This window comes from Pan troglodytes, chromosome X, assembly GCF_028858775.2.
Source record: "Pan troglodytes isolate AG18354 chromosome X, NHGRI_mPanTro3-v2.0_pri, whole genome shotgun sequence".
Lineage (NCBI taxonomy): Eukaryota > Metazoa > Chordata > Mammalia > Primates > Hominidae > Pan > Pan troglodytes.
The window spans coordinates 130,406,138-130,422,861 of record NC_072421.2 but is presented as its reverse complement, the minus strand read 5'-3'; the positions used below and the strand labels follow the sequence as shown (position 1 = coordinate 130,422,861).

At 45.1% G+C, this 16,724-nt stretch overlaps 1 protein-coding gene and 1 long non-coding RNA gene across 7 annotated transcripts in view; one reads left to right on the top strand and one right to left on the bottom strand.

The window, feature by feature from the left end:
• LOC107971187 (uncharacterized) overlaps nt 1-1,656 on the bottom strand; it is a 32,382-nt gene extending 30,726 nt beyond the window's left edge. Inside the window, exon 1 of the long non-coding RNA XR_001714146.2 lies at nt 1,570-1,656. This is a non-coding gene — a long non-coding RNA (uncharacterized LOC107971187). The remainder of the gene's footprint in view (nt 1-1,569) is intronic.
• Nucleotides 1,657-1,748: 92 nt separating this feature from the next.
• Nucleotides 1,749-16,724, top strand: part of HS6ST2 (heparan sulfate 6-O-sulfotransferase 2) — a 333,459-nt gene continuing 318,483 nt past the window's right edge. For 2 of the 6 annotated variants that reach the window (XM_016944114.4, XM_054676902.2), the window contains exons 1-2: nt 1,749-2,271; nt 3,120-3,638. In XM_016944114.4, coding sequence (XP_016799603.1) covers nt 1,844-2,271; nt 3,120-3,638 — 947 coding nt within the window. In that variant the 5' untranslated portion in view covers nt 1,749-1,843. Of the gene's footprint in view, nt 2,272-2,447; nt 2,573-2,933; nt 3,001-3,119; nt 3,639-16,724 lie in introns of those variants that run through there. The other 4 variants (XM_016944115.4, XM_016944113.4, XM_016944116.4 and 1 more) reach the window with 3 other exon arrangements.

Below are 16,724 nucleotides of genomic sequence, written 5' to 3'. Positions count from 1 at the left end.
TGTTTCAGAAATATTTTCCTAGGGACCCACTGAATGCCATTACATACAAAGGTGGTGTAATGGCAGGGAATCTTTATGCGACACCATGAGGAGAGCCACCTATTGGGTAGGCTAAAGAGGTTGACTGCAGTGAGTGGCCAAGCAGAAGGCAGGGGCAGCTGGCAAGCAGAGCTCCGGGGCCACCCCCATAGCTTCCCACTACCCTGGCTCACACCCTAAGCTGCCCTCAGGGGGAGCAGGCCCAGGACTACCAGCCTGGGCACCAGGGGAGCTCTTGGGGAAGCTGAGAGGTCAACCTTGTAAGTTACTGCATCTGGCTTCTTCGTACAAGTTCATTGGGTTTTCAGAGTGTTCCTGGAGCCTCAGGACAGGAGATGCCTGGAGTGCTAGAAATTCAGGATTCCCAAAAAATCTACTATCCCTTATGTCTGCAGCTGGACAAAGGGTCCCTCACGGTCTCCAGTAGGTTTGGGGGCACGTAGAAGTCTAGCCAGGGCTGGGAATTCTAGGAGGTGGTAAAGACAGGGTGCACAGCCACAGAATTGCCTGAGAACGGCCTGTTCCTTATTTGGCCTGTGACGCAGTTGGCACATTGAGCTTAGAGCAACAGGTAAACACAGCCTCACATTTGGAGTGGCCTAAAGGTTTCTACATTTCATCCCCACGGTGACTCAGTTGGTCAAAACAGGGGACATAATTGGTCCTATCTTACAGACAAGAAAACTGAGGCTCAGGAGGGGCAAGTGATTATCCCAGGGCTGCCCAGGGACAGATTTCCCAGGACTTCTGGACTATTCTTAGGCTTGCCGCTTCATGGCATAGATAGAACAGGAAACGGATGGAGCAGAGCTCAGCAAGGGAGATACTGGGAGAGCCTGTCTCCAGGAGGGACATGCCCCCACCCCAGGACTCGGCTCGTGGTCTGCATTCTCCCACTCAGTGGCCCCAGTGCCAACAGCACTGCTCAGAAACACTGCTGCCAACCGGTGCCCCTTCTGTAGCAGTGGGACTGGAGGGAGTTGCACACTCAGTCACGGAAACACCAGTGTCCTGATGTACAGCAAGCCCCTTTGATCAATCAGATGGGGACAGACTGACTCCTGAGTTCCCAGGGTCCTTTTCCTGAAGGGACATCCATTCTTTCCCTGTTAAACCCTGCATTCCTGGTCCAGCAGCAGAAAAGAGCCTTTCGGACACTGGAGCTTGAGGAAGATCTGTGCCTATTTGTTAGAGAAGGTGGTGTTAGTATCAGGAAATAGGTGGATGGTGCTGGGTTTCTTGGGTTCAAACCCTGGGGCTCTGCTGTGTGACCTTGGGCACGTTCCTACCCCTCTCTGGGCCTCAGTTTCCTCATGTGTCACATTACCTTGGATTAGACGGTCTCACTCTGATGGAGTTTTTAGTTATGTATCCATTCATTCAACAAACCTTTTATGAGTCAAGCCCTCCTGCAGGCACAGGGTTTGGTACACAGGATTCAGCAAGAAGACAGTCTGTGCTCTAAAAAAGGTCAGATTCTCATTCTGTAATGCTTTTTGGTCCTGCTGTCTTTTTATCATGCTGACTTACCTTTTCAGAAAATGCCCCCGCTTCCGCTGGAGAATGGAAATTGGCAAAGAGAGACGGAAAAGCTCCAATTTGCGCCTTTGCTATTTTAGGAGAGGTTGAAATTACGAGCCAAAGTGGAGTGATGCGCTAAGCGGAGTGACCTCCGTACTCCAAGAAAAGAGAAAACCCAGGTTCTCTGCTTGTGAAGTGGCTCGAGCTCTTAGGCGTGAGGCATTATTATATAAATTCAAGCTCGCTCGTGATCCTTAGTACCCTGAGTTGCCTGAAGGGGGGAATGGCACTGCCTGCGTGTGCAGTCCGGGCGTTCGAGCCGCCGCGGCAACCGGAGCGAGGAGCGCCCGCCCGCACCACCTGTCCCCGCCGGCATTCCAGAGTAGAGGCCGAATTGGCAGCGAGCCGGCCCGGGTCGGTCGCCGCCTCAGTTCGCGCGGGCCCTCCTAGGGGTGTGTCTCACGGATTCCACACCCGGCCGCTCCTGGACAAGCCCCGAAAGGCGTCTTCTTCCCTGGCGGGAGCCGCGTGCGCCCCGCTTTTCGCGCTGCTGTCCCGGGGCCGCCGCAGGCGGATGCACGTCCTCAGGCGACGCTGGGACCTGGGCTCCCTCTGCCGGGCCCTGCTCACTCGGGGCCTGGCCGCCCTGGGCCACTCGCTGAAGCACGTGCTCGGTGCGATCTTCTCCAAGATTTTCGGCCCCCTGGCCAGGTACGTTCTAGGTGAAAGCGGGGTTCGCGCTCCCAGGCCAGGGTGCGAAGGTGCTGTACGGGGAGGGAAGGCAGCCGCGGGGGGTAGAGAAGGGCGTAAAGTTCCAGCTGGCCATTGGTGGCCCGGCTAGGGTCTCCGGAGGGGTGCGGCGCGCATTTGGCCACGCCGCGGCTCCGTCGCCACTGTTCCGCGGGCACCGGCAGCGCAGCGTCTCCGATAGCAAGTCGGGCTGCCGGCCGGCTCATTCCCCCATGGTAACTCTGAGCCCCCGGCTCCGAGCTCCCTCGAGGCCGCCTACCGGGTGGGTAAGCGGGCGCGGGCGCCGGCAAAAGGAGGGCTTCGGGGCATGCGGGGAGAAACCCGGACAGAGGTGTGCGCTCCAAAGAGGATAGGGGCAGAAGAGCCCGGAGAGTCCGGCCGACGAAGCGGGATGGGGATGGGAGCGGGAGCCACCGAGAGTGGAGCGAGACACGCGGGGGCCCGGACTGGGGGCGTGAGTTGAGGAGTGGGGCGACTGGGCCCAGAGGGGTCCCACTGGGGCTAAACCCCGTGGAGGGGCTTCGGGGAGCTCCGGAGAGCTCTGGCGGGGGGAGGGGGCGAACGGCCCGCGGGAAGGAGTCGGGGTGGGGGTGTGTGTGTGCCGCAGAAGCCACAGCGCTGAGCCTGCCGGGAAGGAAGGAAGCGGGGAAGGGAGCCGCCGCCGCAGCCGCCGCCGCCGTGGAGTACTCGGTGCGGAGGGGAGGGGGAGAGGGGCGCAGCAGCGGCTCCAGGGGAAGGGGGCGGTGCGGGGGCACGGCGAGCGCGGGCTGAGCTGCGGGATTGACGTAACGAGCTTGGGTTTCCCCCAGCGTCGGGAACATGGATGAGAAATCCAACAAGCTGCTGCTAGCTTTGGTGATGCTCTTCCTATTTGCCGTGATCGTCCTCCAATACGTGTGCCCCGGCACAGAATGCCAGCTCCTCCGCCTGCAGGCGTTCAGCTCCCCGGTGCCGGACCCGTACCGCTCGGAGGATGAGAGCTCCGCCAGGTTCGTGCCCCGCTACAATTTCACCCGCGGCGACCTCCTGCGCAAGGTAGACTTCGACATCAAGGGCGATGACCTGATCGTGTTCCTGCACATCCAGAAGACCGGGGGCACCACTTTCGGCCGCCACTTGGTGCGTAACATCCAGCTGGAGCAGCCGTGCGAGTGCCGCGTGGGTCAGAAGAAATGCACTTGCCACCGGCCGGGTAAGCGGGAAACCTGGCTCTTCTCCAGGTTCTCCACGGGCTGGAGCTGCGGGTTGCACGCCGACTGGACCGAGCTCACCAGCTGTGTGCCCTCCGTGGTGGACGGCAAGCGCGACGCCAGGCTGAGACCGTCCAGGTGAGTGTGCGTCGGTAGTCGAGCGGGACCCGGGCCTAGGCGGGCGGAGGGCTGGGAGGCGCGGCTGGCCCAAGCCGGGGACCTAGCGCGCACCCTGGCGCCCGGGCGTTTGCACCCCGGCTGGGCAGGTGCTGGGCGCCCAGTAGCGCACGTTCGCCGCGCTGTGGCGGCCACAGAAAGGCTTTCCGCTCCGGCCCCGGACTGACCGTCTGTCTGTCCGCAGGGTGGCCTGCGTGATGGTTGGCAGAGCGTGCGGGGGAGGCGGCCGAGCGGCCGGAACGGGGCCGCTGGGACGGGGCATCGCACTCAGTCTCCGCACTGGAGAGCCCTAAAGAGCCGCGCTCTCCGTGCAGCGTCTCTGGATCCCTCCTTTCTTCTACTCTGCACCCGGGTTCCGAAGTCTCCTTTCAGCGCTCTCTTCCTCCTTTCGGCGCCCGCATTCTTCCCTCCCCCCCTTCCCCCCCCATTTCGTCTATTTGCCTTGTTCTCCCTCTTTCTCTCTTGTGTCCTAGATGTTGTCTGCTCCTGTTTGCTCGCTGTTTCCTTCTTTCCATTCCCCTCTCTCGCTTTTATTCTTTTTCTCTCTTACCCTTTCTGTTTTTCTCTTCTTGCCGGACTTTTATCACCTCGCTCCTTCCCCGCTCTGGCTCTGCTCTTCCCGGGCGACTGGGTGTCCCTCTGTCGCTATTTTCCGACATCCAAGGAGAGCTCATGGTTCCCAGGCTTGCTTATCACTACTGGCTGCATAAGAGGCATCCGTGGCTCTTTGGGAGTGGCGGGGGGCACCCCGCGGACCGAAGGGCGGGCTGGGATGGTGCCCTGGACCCCATGTGGGGTTCAGTCACCAGGAGCCTCTCCTGATTTACAAAAAATATTTAAAACGCTTGAGCCCCGGCATGGGGCGCTGCCAGCCCATGTTCTGTGAGCCTGGGCTGATGCGGTAAAAGCTGATTTATTAATAGTCTGTAGCCAGAAGCAAGGGTATTTTCCTCCCTCCAGATGCGATGTCCAGTTGCTAGAGGTCATGCAGTACTGTAAAGTGGGTGGTGGTGGGGTGGGGGAAGTGAGTGCTATGGGGTGCAGTTAGTCCAGCCAGGGCTACTGTTTCGCAAGTCTCCTTAAAACAAATCTGGGCTGAAGCAGGGAGTCCAGGGGGTGCACAAGGTGAGTTTCATGGCCTGGAGGCCTCTGGATGGGGTCTCTGGGCCGGCAAGGACATGTCTGTGTCCCATCCCCATCCCCCGGGTGCACTTGGTACCCTGGACAAGGGGATGCTTTGCAGGTGACTGTTAGAACGCAACAACCAGTGTGGATTTTTCTGTCCAACTGCAGCAAATAGAGCCCTAGAGCCCTCTGACTTTCAGATTACCATTGAGATTTAAGGGGAACATCACCCCCTGGCTCTCCTCTTCACTCTCTCTTCTCTCAGTTTACACTGTCCTTTCTCAAATGCTGGAATTGTGGCAGAATCTGCCAAACTTGTATTTCCTTTCCAATACTAACAAATTTTTTCTTCCACCCCAAGAAAACCTTAGCCCCAGGACCTCAATCCATTGGTACAATTGTGTAAGTCATTGTCACAACAATATTCTGGTGTTTAATAAGTTCCCAAACAATTTGGCAATATTGAAAAGAATCTCTCATACTGACAGACCTTGTAGGTGTAGTGAGAGGTGGTAATATTTAAAAAGCTCTTCTGGGCAAAAGTAGAATTCCACAGCCATGACTATAGCAGAGAAGTGAAAACAAGGTCTTGGTCACCATGAAAGCCATGGCCTTGTCTGGAGTTCCATGGGACACATGTGCCTTTACTGATCCTTTTGAACATGTAGGTCAGAGTATGATGTCTATAAACACACATTATTAATGTGGTCTAGATTATCTGTTTGGTGGCTACTGTCCTCTGGCAGATTCCTTCCCGCATTCTCCAGAAGATAACCAGAACCCCTCAAAGCCTCTTGGATTGTCCCAAATTGAAGCAAAATTATTTGAAATGACATAGGATTTTCTTGGTTATTAAAAGGGTGATACTACAGTAGCATCTAGTCTAATCAAAGAGCAACCATGTTCTAAAAAGTCACAGTTACTGGATTTTACGGTGTTTGCAAAAATGAAATAAAACTTGCTAGAGAAATGCATTGCTACCTCAAGGGCACCTTTTTATTTCATTCATTCCTGCCCACCTCCAGAAATATTCACTTTGAAGAATAGGGATAGCCTAGGGGTTCCAGAATTTCTCTGCATGTTGACAGATCCCCTAGGGGGTTGCAGGACCAGTTCTGTGAGTTCTGATAATCTGTAAGAGCTAAGGTGTGCATGTGTGTGTGAGAATGAGAGAGTGTGTGTATGTGACTGTTGTATGTGTCTGTGCGAGGCAAAAATTTAGAGGTAAAGGCAGCTGCACCGATGGTGAAATGTGGGGGTGAGAAGCTGGTGTCTGGAAATGGGAGAGTCTGCTTTTGGGAGTTCCTGTGTCAAACAGCCTCTCCATGCCAGCTGGTGGTCTCTGTGCTCCTCTCAACTGAGGGGAACAACAGTTCCACCTTTCTGGCCTGGGAGTTCAGACAGCTGGACCTTAGTTCTAGGCCAGCCATTAACCAGCCATGTGACCCTCGACCAGATCCTGTGTAGAGAGTGCACTCCAGTTTATGATAAGCGTTCATATCCCTTATCTCTGGTATTCCTCTGTAAACCTGCACCATCTTCAGCAAGAGGCCAGAGTGGACAAAAGGATCCCCATTTATCAGATGAGAATGAAGCCCAAAAAGGCTAAAGGGCTTCCCCGGGGTCACTGAGTTTTTTTTAGCGGCACAGCAGGAATCTGACTGCACTTCTGTCTGACTCCACAACCCTTGCTCTGTTGACTGCACCTTGATGAACAAGGGTTTTTTTTGCAAAACCACAGTGAGGTCTTGTCATTCCCACAAAGTGAATGAACACAATAAATGTTGGCTGTTGTTGTTATCACCTACATCATTATCATCGTCAGTCATTTTACAACATGTGAGTTTGGATGAGTTTTTGGGCCAGGATTACCACACCCATTGGGAGAAGAACGGATTTCTACATCCCTAAGGCTTTCTATTCACTGGGGATGGGTTTTGTGGCTAGATTGCAGAGGGGTCTTTCATTGCCATGTTGGGAATCCCTGCAAAGCTGAGCAGGATGGGAGCGGGCTGAGGCCTGGTTGGATGAGCTTCAGTAGGAGCCTTCAGCTGCGACAGGAACCACCTACTGACTCACAGCCATTCATCCACATTAGGGAGGTATCAGAGGCTATTGTGGCTGCAAGACAAGACTCTGAATCCTGCTTCCAGTGCTACATTTGGGATGCTTCTCTGCCTCCGCGGATGGTTAAGTGCTTGGGTGATATATAACTGCTGAATAGAAACAACCGTGATCACGTTGCCTGGAGAGGACAAAGAGAGAGAGAGAGCTTGGCTGGTGAAAGGCTCAAGTTGTTTATTAAGAATAATATTTCTTTAAAAAAAGTCAGAAATTGGATTTCATCCATCTGTCTGCCAGTATGTTGTTTGCAGTCACTCAGGGTCCTGCTCATTTTAGAATTTCTGAGACCATTTTTGAAAGTGTATCCAAACATTGTTGCTCACAAGCTGTTAAAAGTCCCAAATTCTGCAGGCTTTTCTTAGGCCAAATTTCCTCTGTTTGTAGCCAACTCTAGTGTGCCATTTGTTCTGTAGGGGGAATTCAGAACTGGGCCCAAAGAAATAGCACTAGCCCCCTTCTTCATCACTAAGTATCATGCTGGCCAGCATCCACAGAATGGGGTTGAGAGGTCAGGGTCCATGGCTATACAAGTCAAAGAATCTGATCATATTCATGTTGCACCCTAGACTTTTAGCATCTCTAAAATTTTCAGTTTGGATGAGTGATTGGGCCGGGGGTACCACACCCATTGGGAGAAGAACAGATTTCTACATCCCTGAGGTGTTTTATTCACCAGGGGTAGGTCTTGTGGCTAGATTGCAGAGGGGCCTTTCATTGCCATGTTGGGAATCCCTGCAAAGCTGAGCAGGATGGGAGCAGGCTGAGGCATCTGGAAGAGTAATTAATTATCATCTCAAATCCAGTAGCATATCATTGATGGGAAAGGACTAAAAAGTGTTTGTTTAGATGGAGAAAAGCTTTTTTTGGTCATTCTATTTTTTTTTAATTGTGGGAAAAGCTTTCTTTTCTTCCCATTTGTTTTTAAAAGGTGGCTCTATTTTGAAAGAGCTGTAACTATAGAGTGTGTGTACCTGATCATGCCTCACAAGCCCATGCTTTCCCTCTTTCTCCTCCTTGATTTTGCAGTGAGGCAAAATGACACAACAGGCTTGTGGTATAGGCTGAGGCATTAAGCAGAATGGACTGTTACAGCCAGTGGTCAGTACTGGTCGTGTGGTTCATCAGGCTCTAAGCTGTTGGGCTCTCAGTTTTACTTAGCTGAGGATACATTTCTTCAGCTGTCTTTGAGAGCTGTGGTACCATCTTAGCTATTTCATAGAAGAGGGGGAGAAATCTACCATTACAATATCTGTAGAATTCCAGTAGTATTAATTAGCATCTTTGCATGGATGTCGAACATGGTGTTGGAGTCCTTACAAAGCTGTAAGTTCTCAGGTAGTACAAAAGGCTATTCAGAATTAACATCACTTAATAATAATTTTAGATCTGTGCTATGTGGCAATTAAAATGCTAGAGCTTGTCTTTCATGGATATCAGTCATCAACTGAGGTAGTATGTAATGACATTAAAAGAATAGCCATCCGTTTTTTTCTGTCATTCATTAAGCAAGATTTTGTGAAACTGTTCATTATATTCCAGGGAAGAGACATCATTCTCTGTCTCACAGAGCTTATGGCAGAACAGAACAATTTAGTACTTTAGATATTTAATTAAAAAATGGATTTTGTTTGAAAACAATTTGAAAATCAATAATGTCTTTAAAATGTCATACATTTACCAGAATATACAAAAAATAGACAAAAGTCCATCTGTTATGTTGTAGTTTGGGTCTAATCGGCAAAGCAGATGGAGTAACTATTATGTCTCTGGCATGGTGCTAGCAGTTGTGGGGAGATTAGAGCCAAGAAGAAACCAAAAAAGCCAAGATAACCATCTTCAGCCTCAAGTCCATAAAGATTAGCATGTGAAGTGCAGGACTATGTCATGTAGACAGGTGCTGGGAGAGGAAATTTAGATTTTGGACAGGCCCTTTTCCTTCCCTTGGTCTCAGTGTCTTATCTATAAAATTGGAGATTTAAATGACATGCTTTCCAGGGCCGTTTCCTTTCTAAAGTATGAGGAACAGGCCAGAAAAAGGAGACATCCTTTTGAGAAGGCCTCTGGGAGTAGGAGAGTTGTATTAAGAAGAAAGGAGGCATTGTGGGTGGGCACGGAGTCCTCATGACCTTTTGAGGTCCAGCAACCTCACCTAGGCAGGTCTGGCCAGACCCGAAAGGTTCATGCTTGGAGAAATAATGGTTAGGGAAGTAGATGGGGTTAGGCTCCACTGTGGAGGACTTGAATGGCAATGAGGAACCCCAGTACGTATGAGAAGCTCTTGGATGGAAAGAGTGCAAAAACACCATGAAAGTAAATAAAGGTCGGAGTCTAGGTAAAGCTATCTCCCTGATATCTAGTCTGGAATGTAGGTGGTACCAGCCACCAAAACAGAGAGGTTGAGAAGGGGATCTGGTTCGGGCTGGAGAGTACTAAGAAGTCATGACTGGTTCCTGTTGCCTAGATTTCTAGTGGACAGGCCTTATAAGGAGGTGACAACTGGGGCTCTGGGGCAGGTTAGGGCTCCGTCATACATTATATGTGGGAATCTGTGGACCCAGTTAATCTGAATTCACAATTGGCGTTGTTGTTTAAGTGATAGCTGCAATTCACATATGGGACTCTTAGCCAAGGAAAAGGATGTTTGAATAAAGGAAAAAAGATCAATAGTTATGATTACATAAGAATAAGATATGCTTATCTGTCAAAAAAAGCCAAAACGAAAAGGTTTCAAACTGGTAATAATATGCACAATTACAACAGACACAAAGTTGAAATCTTTACTGTACAAAGAACTCTCACGAGCTGATTAGAGAATCAAAGGACATGACCAGACAATTTACAACATAGGACCCCCAACTAGTTTGCAGACATGGAAAAACTGTTTTATTTCACTGGTACTAAAGAAATGCACATTTAAACATAGAATACTTTTTTTGCCTCTCTAACCCTGATTAAAACAAACAAACAAACAAACAAAGCAAAACCCAACATATATCACCACCAAACAAAAAAAGTAGACAGTGCTGACAAGGGCATGGTAAATATCAAAATTCTCATACATTGTCAGTGGGAATGTAACTTGAATGATCTTTTTGGAAATAAATAGTGTAAACACAAAATATAAAAATATTTATTTCTATGACCCATAATTTCTTTCCTGGGATTTTGCAGAAAAACATACTTTTATACATGCTTTCATTCATTCACTCATTTATTTATTGATTCAGCAAATATTTATTGAGTATCTGGTATCCCTGTGCTATGTGCTGGGGTTACCGGGAAGAACCAGGTAGATGTGGTCCCTGCCTTCGTAGGAGTGGGAAAGATAGACAGAAAACAAATTATCAATTACTTAAAATTATATGAAGTGCCATGGGGGAAAAGTACAGGATGCTATGAGAACACATACTAGGAGACTAACTGGAGTTATTATAAGTGCAACAAATTGGAAACAATCTGAACATCCACATGGAGAAGAATGGTTCAAGAAATCTCAGTACATCCACTTGAAAGATTATTACAAAACCACTTAAATATCCTTTGATAGAGCATGGAAAATTGCTAGTGATTTAATGCTAAGAGAAAAAGAGATAGAAAATTATGGACCCAGTACGACTACAATTATATTAAAGAAAAAAAGATAGCGAGCGAGCGAGCGAGAGAAATCATCTCCTACCCCTCCCAAATCTAAGCATAAAAGACAGAGACTGGAAGAAAAAAATAATAGAATATAAATAGATCTATTAGTGATTTATTTTCTTATTCTGCTTTTCTGAAGGTTTTGAGTTTTCTTTGAGTCTACATTACTTATATAATAACAATAAGCATTAACAATTTTTAAAATAATGTTTTACTAAGCTGTGATTAATTACACACAGGTCTACTTTTTTGGTTCCTGGCTGGTTATTTCATTAGCCTCTTGATATCCTGGGAGCCCTTAATGAGAAGAGTAGCCTCAGCCCTAATAAACCCTCACCCTGAAAGGCAGAGGTGATGAGTCAGACATTGGCTGCTGATTTTCGATAACTGACTTTTATCATATTCCCACACAATGCATGGAACTCTTTTTATACCAGTATGGTATAGAGCTACTTGAGTGAATTGCTATTGTTTCTTTCTCATTTATAAATTATAAATTTTAATTTATAAATTATATGGAACAGGAAGTTAATAGTGGTACACAGTTGGAAATATAAAGCTTATTCTGCTCAGCCAGAGCCATCCGAGATAGTCTGGACTTTGGATCTCCATGAGCTTCTTTCTTAGTGAGTTGACACCAGGGCTGATGGTCTGGCTGGAAGAGTTAAAATCTTGGGGTTGGTAAAGGGCTATAGTTCTAAACATCCATAACTGGGAGCTTAGATCAGTTAGTGTATGTGTTGCTCTCGTCCAGCAGAAAAGGAGAGTTCACTTTGCTAAGCAGCCCCCTCCTAGAGAAGTTTCACTGCATAAGAGTATTACCCCCAGTTAACCATAAATAAAGTTGATTAGAAATGTCATTGTCCAACTATTCCAATATCTGAGGGACCACTCTATGCACATACAGTGAGGTGCATAATCTTATTGTTGAAACTCCACTGAAACTACACCGTAGGTACAAGTTGTTTTGACAGTGTAAAGAATGTCCCTCACAGTTGAAAAGCTAATATTAACGTTCTGTGACACATGAAATGAGGTATTTAGTCACTGAGTTTAAAAAGAGATGTATGGATGGGAATTTCCCCCTTTCCATTAAAGGATAATGAATAATCCACTTAATGGCATATGTCCTCTAAAACAGTGTCCTTGTAAGCTTAGATAAATATTTGTCTAAACTTTAGTAAAATATTTATTGGCAAAAGAGCTTTTCTCATTTACTAGGTATTGAACTTTGCAGATTATTCAGTTGGTCTTATTGCATCCCATTTGTTATTTCTGCCATTTTGCCTCTAAAAACTGTGCTGAAGACTTTGACACATTTCAGAGCATTACACTAAATAAATCTGTCTTGCACATTCCACTGTGCTTTTTCTGGAATATTATAAATATTCAAATATAGGCACACACGCAGATTCAAAATACAATTTAATACATGCAAATTGTGCATAAATTCCATATTTATAACTTGGCAATAGTTTCGAACTTGTTATCCTATGATATAAATGTATCAAATAGGAGCTCATGGGAATTATCAATAAATGTATTTTTCTGATTAAACTGTGGGCTCTTTTTCAGTCACAATTTAAGCTTCAATTCTGAGTTATATTATAAGAGAATAATTTGCACTTCATTTACTCTGAATTGTCAAGATTCTTGTTCTTCCCCAATGTAAGTGTCTGCAAAGAGGACTTCTTATTCAGTTTGATTGCTTTTTAAATTTTACTAGTGGAGATGCCCTAGTGAGTCTGAGAGAATTGGTCTGTTTCTTATGAAGAGTTTAGTTCTAATGAGTTGCTTCCATGCACTGTTCTGTGCGAATACAGAGCAATTGAAATGTGCAGTGTATTGATTTACCTCAAATGGATTAGGCCTGTGTGCACCATTCCTTGCATTAATTGACTTTGTCCCATAACTGTACTAATAACTGCAAATCTTCAGTATAGTATTAGCTTCAATTTACTCATAAAGATCCTTGGGTTTTTGCTAACTTACTACAGGAGAGTCAATGCAAGCAAGAGTATTTAGAAATTGACTAGGGTGACCAAGTTACATCATACAACCCAGAAATACTTTTAAAGGGCTCTTTGATCATGGCAGCCAACTCTTCAGTTATTACAATAAATAGGAGTTGACTAAACTCACCAGTTAAGACCTAGATTATCACAATGGATGAAAATAAAAAATCCAGCTATATGCTGTGTATAAGAGACAAAGGTAAAACATAAGAACATAAAGCACACAAAAAGGATTGGAATAGGTACACTATGCAAACACTAGCCAGAAGTAAACTGATGTGGCTATGTTGATATCAGACAAAACAGACTTTAAGGTAGAACCATTATTGGGCATAAACAGATCACTGTGTAATGATTAACATTTCAGTTTTTTTTTCAGATAACAATTCTAAACTTACTTATGCTTAATACCATAAGTTTGAAACGTATAAAGCAAAAGTTGGCAGAGCTAAAAGCAGAAATTATAAAATCTGATTTTTTTCAGAAATTGATAGGTAAAATGAACAAAAAATGAATAAGGATACAGAGGATTTGAACAACATGATTAACAAACTCAATATAATGGGTATATATATATATATACACACACATATACATATACATCTAAAATACACACATACACACACATACACGCACACACACACACGTATATATATATAAAATCTGCACCCAATTGGAAGAATACACACACAAGTGCATATGAAACACTTTTGAAAATAGACCATATACTGAGCCCTAAAATTACTCTTGAAAAACTTCAGTGAATGAATTATGTTGTAGACCATACTATCTGATCATATGCAGTGCTTAGACATTGGGTGTTGTGTTAAACCTGAGTGCGTGTGAAGGAACGTTAGTAGTTTGCTATATTTGTAAGTATTACCAATCTTTCACCGACCACATAACGTTTCTTAATTGACATACAAAAGTGAAGAACTCCAGGACTTAGGTAGTTTGACCCAGGTAACTTGGCCTTATTTTCCAAGAAGATCTATTACTATTTTGGGGTACCTATTGAGACAGGTCCTGTGCAAGGAGCATATTATATATTTTCTCATTTAATTCTCACGACAACCCTCTGAGGTAGATTTTTTTATATATACTTTAAGTTCTAGGGTACATGTGCACAACGTGCAGGTTTATTACATATGTATACATGTGCCATGTTGGTGTGCTGCACCCATTAACTCATCATTTACATTAGGTATATCTCCTAATGCTATCCCTCCCCACTCCCCCCACCCCACAACAATCCCCAGTGTGTGATGTCCCCCTTCCTGTGTCCAAGTGTTCTCGTTGTTCAATTCCCACCTATGAGTGATGTGATGTTTGGTTTTTTGTCCTTGGGATACTTTGCTGAGAATGATGGTTTCCAGCTTCATCCATGTCCCTGCAAAGGACATGAACTCATCATTTTTTATGGCTGCATAGTATTCCATGGTGTATATGTGCCACATTTTCTTAATCCAGTCTGTCATCGTTGGACATTTGGGTTGGTTCCAGGTCTTTGCTATTGTGACTAATGCCGCAATAAATATATGTGTGCATGTGTCTTTATGGCAGCATGATTTATAATCCTTTGGGTATATACCCAGTAATGGGATGGCTGGGTCAAATGGTATTTCTAGTTCTGGATCCCTGAGGAATCGCCACACTGACTTCCACAATGGTTGAACCAGTTTACAGTCCCAGCAACAGTGTAAAAGTGTTCCTATTTCTCCACATCCTCTCCAGCACCTGTTGTTTCTTGACTTTTTAATGATCGCCATTCTAACTGGTGTGAGATGTTATCTCATTGTGGTTTTGATTTGCATTTCTCTGATGGCCAGTGATGATGAGCATTTTTTCATGTGTCTTTTGGCTGCATAAATGTCTTCTTTTAAGAAGTGTCTGTTCATATCCTTTGCACACTTGTTGATGGGGTTGTTTGTTTTTTTCTTGTAAATCTGTTTGAGTTCTTTGTAGATTCTGGATATTAGCCCTTTGTCAGATGGCTAGATTGCAAAAATTTTCTCCCATTCTGTAGGTTGCCTGTTCACTCTGATGGTAGTTTCTTTTGCTGTGCAGACGGTCTTGAGTTTAATTAGATATCATTTGTGAATTTTGGCTTTTGTTGTCATTACTTTTGGTGTTTTAGACATGAAGTCCTTGCCCATGCCTATGTCCTGAATGGTATTGCCTAGGTTTTCTTCTAGGGTTTTTATGGTTTTAGGTCTAACATTTAAGTCTTTAATCCATCTTGAATTAATTTTTGTAGAAGGTGTAAGGAAGGGATCCAGTTTCAGCTTTCTACATATGGCTAGCCAGTTTTCCCAGCACCATTTATTAAATAGGGAATCCTTTCCCAATTTCTTGTTTTTGTCAGGTTTGTCAAAGATCAGATGGTTGCAGATGTGTGGTATTATTTCTGAGGGCTCTGTTCTGTTCCATTGGTCTATATCTCTGTTTTGGCAGCAGTACCATGCTGTTTTGGTTACTGTAGCCTTGTAGTATAGTTTGAAGTCAGGTAGCATGATGCCTCCGGCTTTGTTCTTTTGGCTTAGGATTGACTTGGCAATGTGAGCTCGTTTTTGGTTCCATATGAACTTTAAAGTAGTTTTTTCCAATTCTGTGAAGAAAGTCATTGGTATCTTGATGGGGATGGCATTGAATCTATAAATTACCTTGGGCAGTACGGCCGTTTTCACAATATTGATTCTTCCTATCCATGAGCATGGAATGTTCTTCCATTTGTTTGTGTCCTCTTTTGTTTCATCGAGCAGTGGTTTGTAGTTCTCCTTGAAGAGGTCCTTCACTTCCCTTGTAAGTTGGATTCCTAGGTATTTTATTCTCTTTGAGGCAGTTGTGAATGGGAGTTCACTCATGATTTGGCTCTCTGTATGTTATTGGTGTATAAGAATCCTTGTGATTTTTGCACATTGATTTTGTATCCTGAGACTTTGCTGAAGTTGCTTATCAGCTTAAGGAGGTTTTGGGCTGAGACGATGGGGTTTTCTAGATATATAGTCATGTCATCTGCAAACAGGGACAATTTGACTTTCTCTTTTCCCAATTGAATACCCTTTATTTCCTTCTCCTGCCTGATTGCCCTGGCCAGAACTTCCAACACTATGTTGAATAGGAGTGGTGAGAGAGGGCATCCTTGTCTTGTGCCAGTTTTCAAAGGGAATGCTTCCAGTTTTTGCCCATTCAGTATGATTTTGGCTGTGGGTTTGTCATAAATAGCTGTTATTATTTTGAGATACATCCCATCAATACCAAATTTATTGAGAGTTTTTAGCATGAAGGGCTGTTGAATTTTGTCAAAGGCCTTTTCTGCATCTATTGAGATAATCATGTGGTTTTTGTCTTTGGGTCTGTTTATATGCTGGATTACACTTATTGATTTGTGTATGTTGAACCAGCCTTGCATCCCAGGGATGAAGCCCACTTGATCATGGTGGATAAGCTTTTTGATGTGCTGCTGGATTTGGTTTGCCAGTATTTTATTGAGGATTTTTGCATCGATGTTCATCAGGGATATTGGTCTAAATTTCTCTTTTTTTGTTGTATCTCTGCCAGGCTTTGGTATCAGGATGATGCTGGCCTCATAAAATGAGTTAGGGAGGATTCCCTCTTTTTGTATTGATTGGAATAGTTTCAGAAGGAATGGTACCAGCTCCTCTTTGTACCTCTGAGGTAGATGTTTTAAAACCCCATTTAAAGATGAGAAAACAGAACTGGACAAGATACATAACCTCCTAAATCTTCACAGCTACACAGTATTGGAGCTGGCATTTAAAATCAACTGGGATATTTGGCCTGTCTGGTATATTTTAATGTCTACTAAATTCTCAGATAAATCTCTAAAAACCTTTTTCTTTTCTGTGGCTAAGTCTATACAAGCTAAGTGGAATGGAGACCTGAAGTAACTATCTGGAGATACCAAGATCCAACGTATTAGCTTGTTTTTAAAAAAAACACCTTTTAAAAATTTAATAAAAGTCCCTCTTTCAAGGTGAACTCTGCAGCTCTTTTTTCCCCTCTTAAAGATTTAGATGCCGAAGTTATTTCAAATACTTTTTACATTGAAGATTTACACATAAGTATGATGTTTTAATGGAAATGAAAAAAGGCGCTAGAGAAAAGATTCAGGTTTTCTTTT